Here is a 19,980-nt window from a genome sequence, read left to right as displayed (position 1 = left end):
CACTTGATTTCTACTTGTGGGGTTATTTAAAGCACGAAATCCATAAGGAGAGATTCCAACACGTTGACGTTATAAATGCTGCAATAAGAGAAACCGCTTTTACTTGACTTGCCCGTATGCCAAAGAGATAATCTTGAGGAAAGGGATGTTGTGGAAACTAAATATTTTAAGCATTTATCAATGATTCAAAATGCGATAGAAAAATTATCACAGGTCACAACTAATTTAAATAATCCCACTGTAACTCCGAATATTTCAACACGCTCTAATGCTGTCTTTAATGTACCGTCTGTTAAATTACCAGAGATTAAAATTAACCGATTTTCCAATAATCAAAATGATTGGACGGCGTTTTATCAGCTGTTTGGTGCGCTAATTATTAATAACCTTAGATCAAGTAACATTCAAAGATTTTTTTACTTAACATCGTATTTGCAAGTTAAAAGTTTAAACTCATAGACCCCCTTAGTGTGAAAATTTCGAAATCGCATTGAATATTCTTAAAGACATAAAAATAAGTGTTAACTTGTAAACCATTTGCTAAATTCACTGTTAGACTTGCTAACTGTAACAAAATGTAAATTGTAAGAAAAATATTGATTGTTTAAAAAATCTAGATTTGTCTGATAAGCAACTGTTTGAACTAGTTATGATAAAGTTGTTCTAAAATAAAATTAGATTACACCTCGAAGAAACTTTTTGAGGAGGAGAGAGGAAAGAACATTAATAAAAATATGAATTACCGACTTTGGACAATTTCTTTACATTCTTTCACAAAGAAAAACGATAAAACTAGTTTACATACAAAAATTAACCACTCCAAAAATCAAAGTATCTATAGGTGCTATGGTTTTAAAAACATTCCGATGTGGGAAAAACAGGAATTCGTAAAGTCAAGCAATATTTGTTCTATTGATGTAGCCCATAAACACGTTGCTGAAAATTGTTGATCAACACAAAAATGTTAAATATGCCAAAAATCCAATCGCCCTACCCTTTAACACGCCTAGGGTACGACCTTCTAGAAACTAGAGTTGCTCTTTACTCAAATATAATTGTAGAATTTTCATAATTTTAGTCATTTTTGAAAAAGCCAGTAGGTATTTCAACATTAGAAAATTGTCACCTCCAACAATTTCTGTAGTTACATCTCGAATAAAATTATATTGATATTTTGTTAATTTTGCGCTGTCTAGAATATTTAATGCTTCTTAATTACTAATACGCTTTTTTTTGGGCTTTCACAAAATTCTTTTATACTTTTAGCATGTTTTAGATGTTTTCCTAAAAAGTTTACGCGAAACTGAGCATCTTTAAATTTAAATTGTTTTCCTGCAGCAAAACGTATATGTTCTTCTGGAAAATTTCGGACATAATTCGTATTTGTCCATTTTTGTCGCTCACTTAGAGATTTTTTTTTCTTATAGTAGGGGAATCATCACCTCATAACATATCTTTTATTTAGAATCATAGAGAATTTTTTTTTAGCTGCAACCAATTACCTTCCCGAACACAAAACGATTTTTTTTTGTGGAAATGCACTACATTTTTATTTCAAAATCGTTTCAGTTGCACAGAAAGTTTAACTAATTTTACATTTTAAATATCCGTATAAAAAATAAAATTGCAAAGAGACATCCAAATCAATGAAACCTAATCAAACTAATCGAAATTCTTAAAAAGCATTTCCACGGAAAAACTTCATTATTTTCTGTTAATCAATACTTCAAAGTACTACTATATTAGGATAAATATATATTACTATAAAATAGTAAAACTAAATACATAAATATTTTTTCGATAATTGATCTCAGCAAAAACGAAATTTGTGCCTAATTATACAGGGTGTCCGAATTGCCATTTTCCACTATGGCTATCTTGGTAACTATAAGAACTACAAAGTTAGTGATATTAAAAAACTAAAAAATGCCAAATTGAAAAACGTCAAAAATACAAAAAAATTCTACTTTTTGGGATTTAGGAAAATCGCAGTAGGTCGGTAAAAAATATATATTTTTTTTATTAATTAATAATAATTAATAAATATATATATTTTTTTTTAACTTGTAGTTCTTATAGTTCCCGAGATAGCAATAGTGGCCCACGGCATGGCAATTGGGACACCCTATATAATACAGTGCCATATGGCAACTATGTCTATTTTAAGATAATTTAGTTAAAAAAAAATTATTATTTATTATTATATTGATATGATATGAAATTTTGTAAATACAAAAACTTAGATGTTGATATATTTTTACCTAATTTGTTCATTTTATTATTATATTTCTGATAAAAAAAGACGACTTATTTGTGCAAAATCATATAACAAAAATATTTACTGAAGACAAAATTTAATACTAGATTTTTTTATATTTGCTTTTCATTGGCATTTCATTTAAATAGTAGTAAAATTTGTAATTAGACACACTTGCAGCCAAAATTTTACGGATAACGATATCTTTCACCCAAAATTATAATAAAATGATAATAAATGGACTTTCTCCTAAATAATTGTGTGAATTTAATTCTATAAATATAAAATATAAATAAATAAAATATATAAAAAAAAAATCTCTTTCACGCGCATCAACAAGTTCTCAAATACTATTAGCCCTATTAGCCACGGCTTTAGTCACAGTATATTCGAAAGATTCGACTGCTATTCATGTCATTGAATTCTGCCAACTCTTTTGTAACTGAACAGTAAGTTTTAGGGCTTAGGTGCAAACCCTTCAAAAAAGTGTTGTCTGTTTCCGGAATTTCCGAAAATTGTTTGGCGTCACATAGAATGGTAAACATTTTTATATACTCTGATGTCAATCTTGATGTGGAATTTAACGTCACGTACGCTGTCCTTTCAAAGATTACTTACAATTTACCCCAAGTCGAAATCGATGTTCACTCCTTAAAAATACCGGAAAAAATCGATCTTACAGATCCATATTTTTATATAAACCAAATAATGTTCATTGGAGCAGACCTCTATTACGACATTCTTGATGAATCATTAATTAAGCTGGGATCTAACCTGCCAGTTCTTCAAAATTCCCATTTAGGCTATTAGATAGCTGAAAACGTTCCATCGGCGACTACTTCGGCCAGTGGTGCCACTAATTTTACCACTGTTGTACATGGAAAGGTTTCCCTACTCACTCAAACCTCTGAATTAGGAAAAACAATCCGAAAATTCTGGGAACTAGAGCAAATTCTGCATAAGACCTTTTTGAATGAAGAAGAGTCCGTTGCCGAAAAATATTCACTTCGACTACTAAAATCTTAAAGGGTTGGTGATGTCAAGTGTGTATTCCCCTTAAATCTCTCACAAATATGAAAAACTCGAAAATTCTTTCTCGACTGCATCAAAAAGTATGACCCTTGAAAGAATATTCGAAAAAAATCCGTCTCTTTTCTTGGAGTACAAGAAGTTTATAGATAAATTTGTCCAATTAGGACACGCTAGGAATATTCCTGTAACTTTGAAAACCCCTGAAGGTCACAACAAATATTTCATCCCTCGTTTGTGCGTCTTGCAAGATTCAAGCATGACTACCAAGTTAAGAGCCGCTTTTGACGCTTCTTGTCCGACTTGCTCTGGAATATCCCTAACCGATACAACTTTATGATATACTTTACAGATTCAGAATCTTCAAGCTTATGTTGACTTGGGATATCAAAATAATGTATAGACAAGTTAAAATTGATCCCATACAAACCTTCTTACAGAACATACTTTGGCGTGAGAAACCGTCGCTCCCCTTTCAATGTTTAGAGCTCTTAGTATTAACGTACGGTATTAAACCCCTCTGGCTTTCTTGCCACTCGTGTACTTAAGGAAATGACCATTACGCATTGTTGAATCAATGTTATATAGACGATATTCTATCTGGTTGCAACAGTTTACAAGATTTGCCTATGTTGTTCAACGAACGCAATACATTATTGAATAAAGCTGGTTTTGAGTTAAATAGTCCTCAAATTCAAAGAGTTTTCTCAATCAGATTCCTGACACAGCAGATTTTACTCGCAGCATGAATTTAGACGATTCCCCAAGCAAAATTCTCGGCCTAACTTGGAACTGTATCTGATTGGTTTTTAATTTCGACACCACAGGATTCATTGAAATGTCTATTCACCAAAAGAAACAAAAAATCCCACTATAGCACAGTGTTTGGACCCATTGGTCATAGTAAGAAGAAAAATTGTCATTCAAAAACTTTGGTTTCAAAAATTAAGTTGGGAACCTGAAGTCACAGAAGAGTCGATACATCTTAAATGGAACAACTGTCAAAATCTCTGTATGCTTAATCTTCTCAAAAATACCAGACCACTCTTTTTGGATGGACAAGGCAAGAATATTGAGATATATGGTTTTGCTGATGGGTGTAGGGGTTGCGCTGAGGGGTAATACCTTTTATCAAGGACGGTGGCATCCAATGATATACTCTAGAGTGGTCGGCGATAACTGGTCCCCCAGGGCACCCAATTCTCACTTATGACTCCACGTGCCACACCCTGTTAACCGCATCCACCTGCGTTCTAAACTAAGTGAGGATAGCCAGATATGGCGAACAGCGTCGGTTCTCCATGTCAGGAGCGGCTGAAATAAACCTAGGAAGGCAACGGGAAACCACCTAGGATATGTTTCCCAAGTAAACTATCATGGTATTGGCTAATGAATACAACGGCCCCGAGTACGGGCGCCCCTTAGATGGGGCAGGGTTGCTAAGAATCTCCCGATCAGCGAGAATCAGATCAACAAATCTTAAGAAAATTGGAACATGGAATGGAGCATGTACGCGGCAGGAAAGATCCACAACACAATAAGGGAAATGGAAAGATTGAATATAGACATACTTGGCATAAGTGAAAGGAGATGGCCTGACTCTGGAAAGATGAATATTGATAATTACACCGTATACTACACAGGACAAAACACCACACAACATAGAAACGGAGTAGGAATTATCCTGTCCAGAGACATAGTACAAGCGGTAACGAACGTAATACCCTGCTCGGATCGGTAATAATAATTCAATTTGCAACAAAAACAGTGAATGTCAACATTGTTCAAGTATATGCGCCTACACAAGAGTCGAATGATGAAGATATCGAAAAGTTCTATGATGACCTAAAACAGGTACTATTACACACCAAAAAACATCAAGTAACGATAGTAATGAGTGATCTAAATGCAAAGATCGGAAAGGGTCAACAGGAAGACATCATAGGAGAGCATGGTCTGGGGGTAAGGAATGACAGAGGAGACATGTTCGCCGCCTTCTGTTTAGAACAGCAAATGGTAGTCACCAACACAATCTTTAAGCTGCCTAAAAGACGACTGTATACTTGGAAGTCACCTGCAGATACACCTGGCAGAGTGATCAGAAACCAGATTGACTACATTTGTATAGGTAAGAGATTTAGAAACTCTATTAAAGCCGTGAAAACATACCCTGGAGCCGACGTACCATCAGATCACAATCTCCTCATAGCGAAAATAAGAATTCAACTTAAGAAAACCAAGAACAAGACTCAATACAGAAATGCCAACATTGACAGAAATAAATTAAACAACGTGCATGTACGAAAAGAAGAGTCACAACTCCTAGAAGAACAGATGCAAACGATTAGAACTACAGAAGATAATATTGAGGAAATGTGGAATAAATCGAAAAACATTTTTAAAGAAATTCAGAAGAATAAGATTTCAGTAGAAAAATCCAAGAAAACCAAACAAAAGAGGATGACAAAGGAAATACTGCGTCTTATGGATCAGAGGGGACAGTACAATAACAAGAACGAAACATAATATAGGAGAATCCACTCAGAAATTAGGAGGAAGATACGACAAGCAAAAGAAGCCTGGCATGCTGGAGAGTGTAAAGAAATTGAAGAAATGGAGAAAAAACATGATGTATTTCAACTACACAAGAAAATAAAGGAAGTAACTGGATCCAGGCGACTGAAACTGAACGGTGACATTGAGGACCGGAACGAAAACAGACTCACTGATGTTCATCAACAGTTGCAGAGATGGAAAGAATACATTCAGGAATTATTTGACGACAATAGAAATTTCCAGAAAACATGACGCACACTGGACCACCAATAACTGAAGGGGAAGTCAATACAGCTATCAAACTAGCAAGGATAGGAAAGGCGCCGGGCCCAGATGAAATTAGAACGGAAGTACTCAAACTGCTAGAAGATAAAGGAATAAAAGCAATGACAAAACTCTTCAACGTTGTATATAACGCTAGAATAATGCCCGAGGATTGGTTGAAATCAGCCTTCGTTAAAAGAACAGAACAACAAAATGTAATGACCATCGGACTATCAGCCTGATGAGCCATGTTTTAAAACTATTCTTGCGCATAATACATGGTAGAATATATAGCAAATTAGAAGAAAGAATTGGTGAAACCCAGATGGGCTTTCGCAAAGGTTTGGGAACGAGAGAAGTCCTGTTTGGTGTGCAAGTGCTGATTCAGAGATGTCGAGACGTGAATTATGATGTATATCTATGTAGTATTGATTTTGAAAAGCCTTTTGACCAAGTACAACACGATAAACTGCTTCAACTTCTTAAAAGGGCATCCGAAGATAATTTTAATCATCAAGCAGCGTAAGCTAGAATACTTTGGACATATTATGCGTCACCCTGAGAAGTATGCCATACTGCACCTCATAATGGAGGGAAAAGTGAATAGCAAGAGAGGCCCTGGACGGAGAAGTACATCATGGTTGAAAAATCTAAGACAATGGTATGGAAAATCCTCGATCGAACTGTTTCGTGCAGCTGTTAATAAAACAATGATTGTCAACATGGTGGCCAGCCTGATACCAAACGATCGTTAAACGGTCACGGCACTATAAGAAGAAGAAGATGCTAACACGAAAGCCTATGCTGCTTGTCTTTATTTAAAGGTTGTGTCTCTGTGCGTCTTCTGTCTTCCAAATCCACTTCCATCAAGTCACTGTCACTTCCAAAATCAGAATTATATACTATATTGTTCTCAGCCTAATTAAATGAGCGAATTGTGAATGCTTACTGTAATAAACTAGACGTTGTTTCTGTCAGTGTTTGGTCAGATTCCCAAATTGCCCTAAGTTGGTGCAAATCGCACGCCAGCAGGTGGAATGCATTTGTGATCAATCGCCTAACTCAAATTCACGAGTTGACACAAGGCTATGAGTGGAGACACGTAAAATCTGTAAACAAACCTGCTGATATCGTTTCGAGAGGTTTAGCTCCTCAAGACATTCTATAATCCAACATTTGGTGGAATGGTCCTACATTCGTATTAAAGTTAAAACAGTTTGATATTGGTTGCAAGATTTGATACTTTAATAGCCGAAAGCAAATTTTTAGTAAATAACCTTTGGCATCAAGTATTTATAAAATTTTCACGATTTTCTAAATCACATCGCACTTTTGCCTTTCGTTTGCGCTTTGCTCACTATTCTCGAAACCAAAATAAATTCGTTGGTCCCCTCTCTGTACAAGAATTAAATCGCGCCTTATACAAAAAATAATCATCATCATAATCATTCAACAACAAAACTTTACCAAGGAAATTTCTAATGTTAAATCTGGAAAGCAAATGTTACATAAGCCAATTTTATCATTGAATCCTTTCTTGGATAATGAAATTCAGAGAGTCGGTGGTAGACTAGAAAAGCCTGACATCCCTTATGAGCATGACCATCCCGCCCTGCTACCTTATAAAAATTATGTAGTTAAACTCAAGCTTATTCAAGAACACATTAGCTTGGAACATGCTGGGGCACAAAATGTGTTGTAATCAGGAGCTGCTGCCATTGCTTTCGTTTTAGGATAGATTGCAAATATCTCGGCATTTTCCAAAGGCTGGAATCGATTTTGGTGGCCCTATTATGGTTAAGTCGTGGTCTCTATTTCCAAGGATTCAGAGACAACCTTAAAAAACGTTAATTAAATTTTTCAAAAATAAAGATTATTTAAACTTCGTTTGAAATTTTTTGATGTTTAATGAAATAAACTGGAAATTCATACCCCCAAATTTCCCACATTGGGGTGACATTTGGGAAAGGGTGCTAATACCACATTATGCGGATTGTCAGAAACGCAGTATTGACTTTTGAACATCTCTATACAGTCTTGGCTCAGATTGAAGCCCTAATAAATTCAAGACCCACACATCTCCAATGATCCCTGTGATTTTGAAGCCCCGCGTATGGCTGCATTCCCCAATAAAGACTTCTGCAGTATATCAAAAAACCGCCTAACATTCTGGCAAATATGCTCTAAACAGCAACAGTTTTAGAAACGATGGTCGATTGAATATCTCAAGCTACTGAAAATCGTCAAAAATTTAGGTATACAGTGATCTGATGGAAAAAATTCTAAATTCAAAATTGATTACCATGCATACAAAAATGAGTATGACAAATATAAAATTGAAGAAATAGCTTCAAACTACGAGGTAGATGTTTTATGTTTACTACCGTATCACTAGATAGATAGATAGATAGATAGATAGATTTATTGTTAACTATTTTTGTACAAAGTAAAAAATACAGTTTAAGTATAAAAAGTAAAACAATTGAATATAAACACTACGTTACAATATAACAACAAATATAAATAACAATACATTTTAAATACAAAAAGAAGAACAAAGAGACAAAGATAAAAACCCTAAAAGAGGTAATATCGTCTCGCTCGACATTAAATTTATCAAAATTTATAGGCTTCAATTCAATATTATTCTTTATAAAAATACACACACCGCCCTCTCTCGTATCGATCTACAATAATAAGCAGTCAGTTTGTAACCAGGTATATAACTCTGTTCTAAAAAATGTTGCCCTAAAAAGTACTCCGAAAAACACACCAGATCGAATGGATATTCGTTTAGAATTAAAGTCAGCTGATCGATTTTTTCAGACACACACAAAGAGCAAGTAATTGTACTATTGCTCCCAACTACAACATTTATTTTAGAACGTCGTTTTTTGTGTACAACATAAAATTGTTATCGCTTATCTCGTCAATCTCATCTAGTTTCATTTCTGACTGAACTTCAGCAATAGATTTAGCAACATCGGTTGTCTTTATTGTATTACATGGGCGTGACCGCTCGTCGACATTTTGACGCTCGCTCGTATTAATCACTCCAGAAGTTTGTCTATTTACCGTAATACTACTTGCGTGCAGCGAGCTGCCCAAAGATTGTGAATTAGTTTTAGATTTTTCCACTTCCTGCGGCTTAGGGTTAGTCACATTACACTACATTAGCGAAATTTACGTTTTTGTTAATGTCTTTTGTAGCGTTATATAAATTAATAAGATCAAACTGGTCGGAAATTCTCCCCTCTAGATGAGCTATTAATTTATCCCTTGTTCCTTCTTAATAAAGTTGAACTCACATTTTTGTTGTTTACATTCCGAAGATGTACAGACTGATATAACCTCACTTGCGTCTTTAAATTTTTCCTCGTCCATTTCTTTGCACTTTTCACACAAGTTTTATTTGATATACTGTAAGTTTTCACAGTCACTAAGATTTTCTGGTAATTTGAGATAATCTAATATGTCTATCAAGTCATTTTTATTCAAACGCGCGAGACGATTTACAAGTGCTGCTGCTTCGATCGCCATGACATACATACATACACTATGACATAGTATGGAATCAAGTAAAGCGATATGTGGCAATAAACAACTTCGATTTCAATACAAAAGACGTTCGTTCGTTGATAGATAAAACATTTCAATATCTCACTAAACAAAAAACCGAAAAGGAAATATAGCCCGCTGATAATCTCTAAGACAAAGTGGGATGTACTTATTATTAGCGTAAATTTTTGCGACAGTTCTCAGCACCACATTGACATTACTGATCTCGACCAAGAACCAACATGTTTAAGATGTACATAAAGATTAGGTAAAGTAAAAATGTTAAGAATTTGGACCCGAGCATCGAAATTTATTTGACACCGGACCTGATGGTGACCCAAGACTCCACAAATGTCCACCTGAGGCTCGACGGGGCTCTACATTTATATGAAAAATGGTAGAAATGTAGCTGCAGGGAGTTTTCTGGAACCAGTTAAATTTTGAATGTGGTGTATGAGCAAAAAAAGGTCTGCCAACCACTGGTCTACAACCTAGAGCATATTTTTGTCAGTCATGCGGATCTACAAAACTATCCCGTATATGAACTAATGAATGAGTCAGTCATTCAAAAGCGTAAATAGGAAAGTTGTCTCTTTATATCAGTTTTGAAATGCTTCCTAATACCCTGTGAAATATGTTAATAATAATGCAGTCAAGTCACATTCCATATTCAATGAAAAAACTGACTTGATTCGCTTAAAAGGTACTACTACTCCTTCTGTCGATATAACGATATATTATTGCAAATTTTGTTTCATTTATATAGTGTGTCCCACTAGAGAACTGTGCACCCTTGTATAATCTTTGTCTATACATCGATTTCGATTAAAAGATAGGTTGAATAGATCTCTTAAAAGTGTACTAGAACCTTGTTTGCTTCAACCAAGGTCAACTGAGACTATTTAATGAAATTTTTTAAAGAATAAATTGGCAACGAATTTTTATTTAAGATTTTTTAGAATCTAACTATACCAAATTCTATAATTCTTGTACCATTTTTGTTTATGGTTTAATTTTGATTTATTTTTAATACTTTAATACTTCGCGACTTCCGATGTCACCCGTTCTAATAGAGTTCTATCTAAAGATGGAACTCTAACTTCGTGCTTAGTTTTAACACGACAGCTAAAAATTTCGGACCCTTGCTTTGTATTATAGTGATAATCAGATCACCTTAACATTTTGGAGGCCAATTAGATTCATATTTTATTTTTATCTTGTGGTGGTATTTCATTCTTCGACCTTTGTGAGGTAACCTGGAGGTTGTGCATTTTATTTGAAGCACATTCAGAAAATATGTGAAAATTTTAAAGTATTTGAACAACAAAATTTAGCTCATATAAACCATCAGCGCAATCAGTCAAATTATTTAATATTTTAAATAGTCATTAAATACTGGTAATAATCGATCGCTAAAAGACACATAACGAAATCGGTTTAATAATATCGCATGCGAAAACCTTGTGGGGCATGTACTCGGTCCAATTTATACTATACATATTTCAAAAACTTATTTCATTTTTTCCAGGCTATTAATGTAACAATTGCAGTATTATTTCTATATGGTTGAAGTCTCTAGTCCAAAGTACGATAGCTTTTTGAAGCATCTACAAGGACCTTATTAACATGAGGAACAAAAGATAATTTCGAGTACGAGCATAATTTTAGACATTTCCCATATACACCAGGAATTGATTGGTTTCTCAGATACAACAAGTGCATAAACGAGGGAGTTAAAAAGTTTACCGAACGTGTTGCATACTATACATTTTCTAAGACCGTTAGTTTTTGGGTACATTTTCGCAAAACAACACTAATACATTCACTGACATGACCGTCAGAATTGACAAACGTCAAAATTCAAAGCGTGGGAAATATCCCGAATCCGTGACGTAAAATCCCGGAAATGTCCGAAGTGGCTCGGATTCATGGGTAACGAAACTGACGTGGTAAAGTGACGCTTCCCGCACGCTAGATCGGTGGGTAATTAGGTATTTTACAGACGGGAGTAGAAAAAAAGTATTACAGTGAAATTGTAAATATAGGTTTAATTATTTGAAGAGCTTTTTATATACAACACACGGAAATTCTTGATTCTTGATTATCTAAAACGCAGTGCAAAAAATATATTTTGCCTAGCAACTCATAATTAAGACACTTCAAATTTTGTAATTCTGAACTTTTGTCTTCTGAACCTTTTATGGATCCGGATTTCTTTTTTATATTTTATATAATATTATTATACACTGCATATTATTCTTTAAAGAAAACGGTCGTTTACCAGTGGCACGAGTGTCGAGCGGTTCAAAGATGATGAACGCAGCGGCAGACAATCGACATCGAAAACCAACGAAAACATTAATAAAGTGACATAAATGTTCATAGATTATCGCAAATTAACCATCATAGACATAGCGGAGGAATTGAACATTGCCTATGGATCCGCGAAAGACATTTTGGTAAATGATTTGAATTTTCTTTGTGTAGTGGCAAAAGACCTCAATTTCATGCAAAAAAAATTCGTGTTGAATAGCGTTCACCAAATGAGCCCAGACCAGAAAGAACACATCGGTTTCAGTGAAAGAAGAAGACAATGCTGTTTTCATGGATTACAACGGTGTAGTGCACACACGATTTTTGGCAAGAAGGCAACACAATAAACAAAAAGTATTATTTGGGCGTTATGAGACGCTTGCGGGAAGTAGCAGCAGTGGGCAAAAAACCCGTGGATTTGCACCATTTGCAACAGCCACCGAATTCACCTTATTTGGCGTCCCGTGACTTCTTTCTGTTCAATCGAGTAAAAAAACCACGGTACGAAAACCGAATATAAAAAATATTTCGAAAATTGGATCAAACTCTGGCATAAGTGTGTTGAAGTCGATGGGGATAACTGTGAAGGTGAAAATATAGATTTAAATTAATAAACCTGTATTTTTCATTTTCTGAATAAATTCCGGGCACTTTGTGATCGATATGTATACATATACATATACATGTTCATTAACATGTGTACATATGTATATGTCGGCGCCCTTAGCTTTAAGTGGTTCATACTTGCTTATATTTCATTTTTGGTGTTTGGATTGTTAATATTTGACTCGAATTATTATTTTATCTAGACTAAACAATTGTAATTCTGTCATTCGTAATATTGTGAAAACACTTTGGCATTTTTCCTAAGTGAACGGAACGCGAACCGGCGAAGATAGATAAGTGATTAGATTATTTGTTTGTTTTAAGCACTATGTATTGCTCACTCTTTTAATATGTCCGGGAAGTCTATTTTATTATTTTTATTATATTATTTATTATTTCTTACGATCTCCCACGTATATGTATACAATATACAAATTGAACAGCCAGTAAGACTCAACCACGTCTGCGTGTAAACATTATATTTATTATTAATCATTTCATTGTCAAACGCTGAATCATTTAGCTATGTCTTACTTAAAGTAACCATGTCAAAATCACTCGCCGACGTTTTGTTGAATATTTCTACGATTTTGGTTAAAAGACCTCTCACGTTTTGATAGTAAATTGAAACACACTTGCCAGCTTTCTTTTTTACTACCTTCCGGTGGCTGAGTCAGAATGTAGGGCATTACTGGAGTGAAATGCATAAGATAACATAGCCATATCACAAAAATAATAAATGCTAAATTAATGAAACTAATGAAACAGTAAAATGATATCCAGAGGATACGGCCCAAAGGCAGACAACAAACTTTCGAAATTAAATTGCCCACAACGTACTTCAATAAGTTGTTCATTTTCATTTGGACTTCCTGTATATGTATTTTTAAATATTAGTCCCTATCTTCAAGAATTGAAAGTTTTAATTAAAGCGTTATTGAATAAGTTTTCTATATTTCACAACTTGCGGTCTAAAATAAATTGTTCTTTTTTATTTGGCACAAAGATAAGAAGTCTCGACCTGGCTACGTAACACCGCTCGTACATAAATCACAATGGTTTAAGGAGACCTACCACAAAATCCATTTAATTCACAAAATTTCATGTTGTTGAGAGTAATTTTTTGATGAATAGATAAAAATCATAACAGTGGCAGATTATCCGTGTACAAGGCCAAAGCGAAAGGCATCGATTCAGAAGCAAGTTCTGGAGTCTCTTTTTTGACTAACTAGAAGGGAACTTCCTATTGCTGGACATTTGAGAAATTGGTACTCGTGGAGAAATCAATTCTGTAAGTGAAGAAGACAATTTCTGTGGATTTTCAATACAAGTATTTTCCTAAATATTTTCTAGTTAGGTTTTCTGTTTTTTGTGAGAGAATTTTGAAATAATAGATATTCCGTGCAGTGGACTGCAAGAAGCGAATCGATCTATTAGCCCACACGGTCAACCATTAGACTTTTAGACTTTTTTTATGGGGATATTTAAAAACTAAGTGTTCCTAGCTACACTAAGATCTCAGGAAGAGCCGCTTGAAAGAATTGTAGATGAATGGAGCTATGCTGAAGAATGCCAGAAGAGACTTTGATGCTCTACTACTCCATAAAGGAAGATGGTGACCACATTGAGCAATTGATTTAAATTGTTTGATACAGACTTCCGCAAAGAAATAAAAGAAAATTATTTGCCACACTGAAAATATCTGAGTCAAGTATCCTATAAAGCTAAAGAAATAAAAAAAATAAATTATTTGCCACACTGCAATTATCTGGATCAAGTATCCTAAAAAGCTAATTGCTCACCATGAAAATAGTCAATTTTAAGTTCGCAGTCTTAAAGGTATAACAAAGACCTTTAAAAGGAAGTACCACTTAACTCGCCTTCCATATCTAAACTTTAAGGCTGTCCTTTTGTAAGTTACGCCCTATAGTGGTATTGCATACAACTATCATAACAAGTGTAAAAGTATCGAATAATTTAAAACTAAATACTAGATACTTTTTACCAAAGTTCTGGATTCCTCCTGCGTCGATTTTTGCTGAGTCGAACTTGCTAACGTCTCGTCAATCATCATGTTGGCTTCTTCAGAGCTTGACTGAACAGTTTCAGACGCAGGAGGAATCCAAATATATATATAATATATATAAATATATATATATATATATATATATATATATATATATATATATATATATATATATATATATATATATATATATATATATATATATATATATATATATATATATATATATATATATATATATATATATATATATATTGAATGAATTGAAAATATTGTAAATTTCTAAATCTGATCTGATCACGTCTTATATCATTTAAACAATAATTGCATTGTCTCTTTCTTTCGTTTCAAGTACTCGGTAAACACTCTCAACAAATCTGCTATAAAAAGCGGTCAAACAAATTAAAGCCAATAAAGTTCCAATAAGCTCAAAGCTCGCACACACTGCCACTGCCACCCGAAGCATCATCAACTGTACTTCGATTACAGTGGGTACTTTTACGGTACCAACTGGTTCGGCCGTGATCATGAATTTGAAGCAAGGTTCCACGGTATTCTTTACTGGCACGGTTGATTTCGCTTATAAAGAATGGGCGGGTTATCTCCTTGAGATAGTATTATAAAAGTAGTTAAGCTTCCATTCTCCCTTTATCAAAATATTAATATGCCAAACAGCAACAATTTTTGTTTTACTTTCTAAGATTAGCAAGTAAACGGTAACAAATCTCTTTAGACTACTTGTTCCACGGATATGGAGAGCAGTACTGGGGGACGGCTTGGGCGGAGCGGGTACCAAGAAACCCGTGCTCATATATCTAAAAGGTACTGGATCAACTTTCAAGATTTTCAAAAATCAAGAACTGTCCCTTACAATTCGTAATCATTGTTAAAGCGTACCGCGAAGAGTGGAAAGGAAGGTCACAACTCCGACGGATTTGACATCGCCAAATCGACGTACGTTACAGTCAAAGACGCCACTGTAACGAACCAGGACGATTGCGTGGCTATCAATAATGCGCAACATGTCACCATTGGCAATTTCCACTGCATTGGAAGTCACGGGTTCGACATAGCAGCGGGAATGTCATCCGATTACGACCAAAACGTCGTTCAGAATGTTACCTTCTCCAACTCAATTTTATATGGAGGAATGTACGGATTATACATTTTAGCAGTCAATGATGGAGGCAAAGGCAAAATAGATTACATTAACTACAATAATATTAAAATAAACGGTGAGATTGAAGTTCCAGAAAACTTCATCAAATTCTATCAACTCGTCTAGAAGATGTTTTGTTTTTGCGATCGTGTAGATTTGATGCATCTTTTTATATAACGGACTCCTTTAACATTAATTTTGTTACATAACATACTATTTTAATTACATTTTGCTTATTCTTGATTCAGGACCGTCCGATTACGGTGTGATGATCCGACAATATTTCTCTAATACACAGCAGGGATCTACGGGACATCCTACAGGAAATGTTCCGATTAGCAATGTCGACATTAAAGGCGTTACTGGAACAATGAACGGACAATACTCGTCGGCTGTAACCATCAGTGCCAAAGCCAAGGACGATTGCAAAAACTTTTAACCTACTGGTTACACGTATAACACAGGGATACGGTAGAATATTAAATAACCGTTTTATAATATATCCTTTGCACCTGAAAATGATGATTTATTTGTTGATTGACCCATTATTAGTGTCTACTCTAAAACAGATCGACAATATATTACTTTAACCTTATCGAGCAGCATCGCTTGCCGACGTCTAGACATATCTAATAATCGTCCTGTTCTGATTGTTGATGTAATGTAAAATGTAAAATAATTAAGGATTTCTGCGTCCACAACCATGAAGATATAGCGAAAGAGGTTTTTGAACAATGGTTCATAGATTGTTTTCTATCTAACATTCCTCGTAATAATATAATAAGTCGTCCACTACATGAGGTCCGGATGCATATATAAGGTTTTAGAAGTCTTAAATCAGTGTATACAGTGCTTCCTAGAAAAGCATGGCTATCACGCGGTTATAGGACACCATAAAGAAGATTGTTAAATTAGAAGAAAAATTCCAAAGTTAAAAAGTTAAGAACGTGTTGTTGGGAAAACTATGAAATTCTTATCACTTTCGTAGATACGCCAAATAAAGGTTACTTTCCCATTACCACTTTTTGAGTTCTACAAGATAGCGTTGAGAGATTTTAATTGTAGCGGTTAAAAATTTGATTATTAAATTTTTACTTCATTTTTTACCTATTCTTCATTGCAGGGTTTATTTGCGGTTAAAACTGGTTTCATCAAGGCCTGCTTGGGATTTGTAGTTAATATACCAAAAATGTTTATACTCGGTTATTTTCTCTCTAGGTAGTTATTTAAATACATACGCCCAGCTTCAACTGCGCCACTATAGCATGAGATATAACATTGTTAAGTCCAGCCAGAGCAATTGTGCTGTTACGTCATAGCATGACATCTTTATTCAGTTCATTGCTGGATATCGTAAATTGACACGGATTTCAAAACTGTGGAACAAAATTCCTCTGTCAAGTTACCAATGTTATATCTCATGCTAGGGTAACGCCGTTGACGCTGGGTTTATGCAATTAAATAACTATCTAGAGAGAAGACAACCGAATAAAAACAATTTTGGTAAATTAACTACAAGTCTTAAGCAGAAAATGCGTTTATGGAACCAGTTTTATCCATAAATAAACCCTGCAATTAAGAAAAAGTAAATAATAAAGAAAAACATAGTTTTCACATCATCACGTTTTTAAATTTTAATTTTTTTAACTTTTCTTCTAATTTAACAATCTTCGCATCTCTTATGGTTTCCAATAACTCCCCAATAGTCATGCTTTTGTAGGACACATTGATTTAAGACATCTAAAACCCTGTATTATTGCATCCCGGAACCTTATGTAGTGGACGATTAGTGATAGCTCGCACTGTCCATTACTATAACATTATTATGAGAGAATGTTAAGTAGAAAGCAATCCATAAGAAATTGTTCAAAAACTTCTTTCGTTGTATATTCATGGTAGCGGACGCAAAAGTATTTAATTATTTTACAGATAAGTCATAAAGTATTTGTTACTAAATCGTGTTATAACCCGGCATGAAAAACTGTAGCCCTTCCATTTATTAGATGGAGCTGTTGTTCCACATTCTACTCCTTCCTGAAGAACCATATCTTCCTTTGGATGAAGTTTCATGAGTGTCAAATCTTGTCTCCTCGTGGGAAATAAAGAACGGTATTTTATATAACTGTTATATACGTATGTCGCCATTTTTGTGATCGACGGGAATGCATAAGTCTATTTTGTAATGTGTAAAGGCCACTTCAAGAAGGCTAGTAATACTTTTTCAAATTTCTGGGACTATCGTTTTCCTAATACAATACCTCGTTGTTCTTACCGTGACACCCGGTGCTAATCGCAGGTTCTCAAAATATTAGTTCTCATCCAACAAAATTGTAGTGATGTGTATATTACTTAACGAGCCTGGTGGATACGGGCAATTATATTTTCTTTTACAATAGTTTGTGGATGCTGCATCCCCTTATACCAAAGCAAGAAATAAAACAGTTTTTAAATATGACAGTTTCCGGGTATAATGAGTGAAAGCAAGAATCGATATATTGTAAACAGTTTATTTAATATTATTCCGTATTCACGTGTTACATGTGTAACCAGTTGGTTGGAAGTTCTTGCATTCGTCCTTGGCTTTGGCACCGGTTATCGAAAAACCTGACTCAAAGACGATGTTCGAACACGCCGCACATCTGATGGTTACAGCCGACGAGTATTGTCCGTTCATTGTTCCGGTGACGCCTTTAATGTCGACATTGCTGATCGGAACATTTCCTGTAGGATTTCCCGTAGATCCCTGCTGTGCGTTAGAGAAATCTTGTTGGATCATCACACCGTAATCGGACGGCCCTGGATCAAGAATAAGTAAAATGTAATTAGAACAGTACACAACAACAACAAAATTAATGCTGGTGGGTTCCGTAACATAAAAAGAGTCATTAAATATAAAAGATCGCAAAAACAATACATGTTTAGACATTGAAAATTATTGATAAAATTTTCTGGAATGTCAATTATGTTGAATCATAATCAATCTTACCATTTATTTTAATATTATTGTATTTAATGTAATCTATTTTGCCTTGGCCTCCATCATTGACTGCTAAAATGTGTAATCCGTACATTCCTCCATCTAAAATGGAGTTGGAGAAGGTAACATTCTGAACGCCGTTTTGGTCGTAATCGGATGACATTCCCGCTGCTATGTCGAACCCGTGACTTCCTATGCAGTGGAAATTGTCAATGGTGACATGTTGCGCGTTATTGATAGCCACGCAATCGTCCTGGTTCGTTACAGAGGCGTCTTTGACAGTAACGTACGTCGATTTGGCGATGTCAAATCCGTCGGTGTTGTGACCTTCCTTTCCACTCTGTGCGGTACCCTTTAAGAATAATTACGAATTATAAGTTTAATTATACATAGCGCTGTTGCAACTTTACCGGAGCACCTTCGGCATTATCGATGGTAAAGCCGCTTACGACCACGTTGCTCGATCCGTCGATAGCGACGCATCTCAACGGGCAGTTCTTGATTTTGAAATTCTTGAAAGTTGATCCGGTACCCTTTAAGTATATGAATACGGGTTTCTTGGTACCCGCTCCGCCCAAACCGTCCCAGTACTGCTCTCCATGTCCGTGGAACAGGTGACCTAGAAATTTTTGTTAATGTTTACTTGCAAATCTCCGAAAGTAAAACAAAAATATTTACATACATTACACATTATATTTATACTACTAATGTAAAACTTACTTCCTGTACCCTCGACAGTGACTGAGTTTCCAATGATCTCCAGGAGATATCCCGACGATTCTTTATGAGCGAAATCAACCGTGCCAGTAAATGATACCGTGGAACCTTGCTTCAAATTCATGATCACGGTGGTACCAGCAGGTACCGTAAAAGTACCCACTGTAATCGACGTACAGCTCGATACAACACTATCTACATCATTAACCGAGTTGATGGTACAGGATGCGTCTGGTGTGGGCAAGCTTTGAGCTCGCAACACTGCGAAACAAACCGTTAGGGCTAGCACTTTGAACGCCATATTGCTTTTGGCTATTAGAACACTGGCTTCAATTAATTTTGACCGCCTTTTATAGCAGATTTGTTGAGAGTGGTTGTTTACCGAGTACTTGAAACGAACGAAAGAAACAATGCAATTATTGTTTGATTGTTATAAGACGTGATCAGGCACTTGTTTTAAAATTTACGATATTTTCAATTGATTTGTGCAGATTGTCGGATGAGTATCCGGGACAAAG

The 19,980-nt window shown here is 35.0% G+C and overlaps 2 protein-coding genes across 2 annotated transcripts; one reads left to right on the top strand and one right to left on the bottom strand.

Annotated features, from left to right (window-relative positions):
• Positions 1-12,347: 12,347 nt before the first annotated feature.
• On the top strand, positions 12,348-16,207 carry LOC132704502 (uncharacterized). The gene is made up of 3 exons (XM_060674523.1): positions 12,348-12,464; positions 15,502-15,844; positions 16,017-16,207. The coding sequence occupies exons 1-3, from the start codon at positions 12,348-12,350 to the stop codon at positions 16,205-16,207; spliced, it is 651 nt and encodes a 216-aa protein (XP_060530506.1).
• Positions 16,208-18,295: 2,088 nt separating this feature from the next.
• LOC132705334 (polygalacturonase-like) lies at positions 18,296-19,767 on the bottom strand. The gene is made up of 4 exons (XM_060675861.1): positions 19,466-19,767; positions 19,156-19,364; positions 18,755-19,097; positions 18,296-18,564 (listed from the first exon to the last, which is right to left on the bottom strand). The coding sequence occupies exons 1-4, from the start codon at positions 19,761-19,763 to the stop codon at positions 18,296-18,298; spliced, it is 1,119 nt and encodes a 372-aa protein (XP_060531844.1). The 5' UTR covers positions 19,764-19,767.
• Between the last annotated feature and the right edge of the window lie 213 nt (positions 19,768-19,980).

The sequence above is a fragment of the Cylas formicarius genome, unplaced genomic scaffold (assembly GCF_029955315.1).
Source record: "Cylas formicarius isolate icCylForm1 unplaced genomic scaffold, icCylForm1.1 PGA_scaffold_7__23_contigs__length_41026272, whole genome shotgun sequence".
Taxonomy (NCBI): Eukaryota; Metazoa; Arthropoda; class Insecta; order Coleoptera; family Brentidae; genus Cylas; species Cylas formicarius.
The sequence above is the reverse complement of the archived record's forward strand: the minus strand, read 5'-3'. Positions and strand labels throughout refer to the sequence as shown.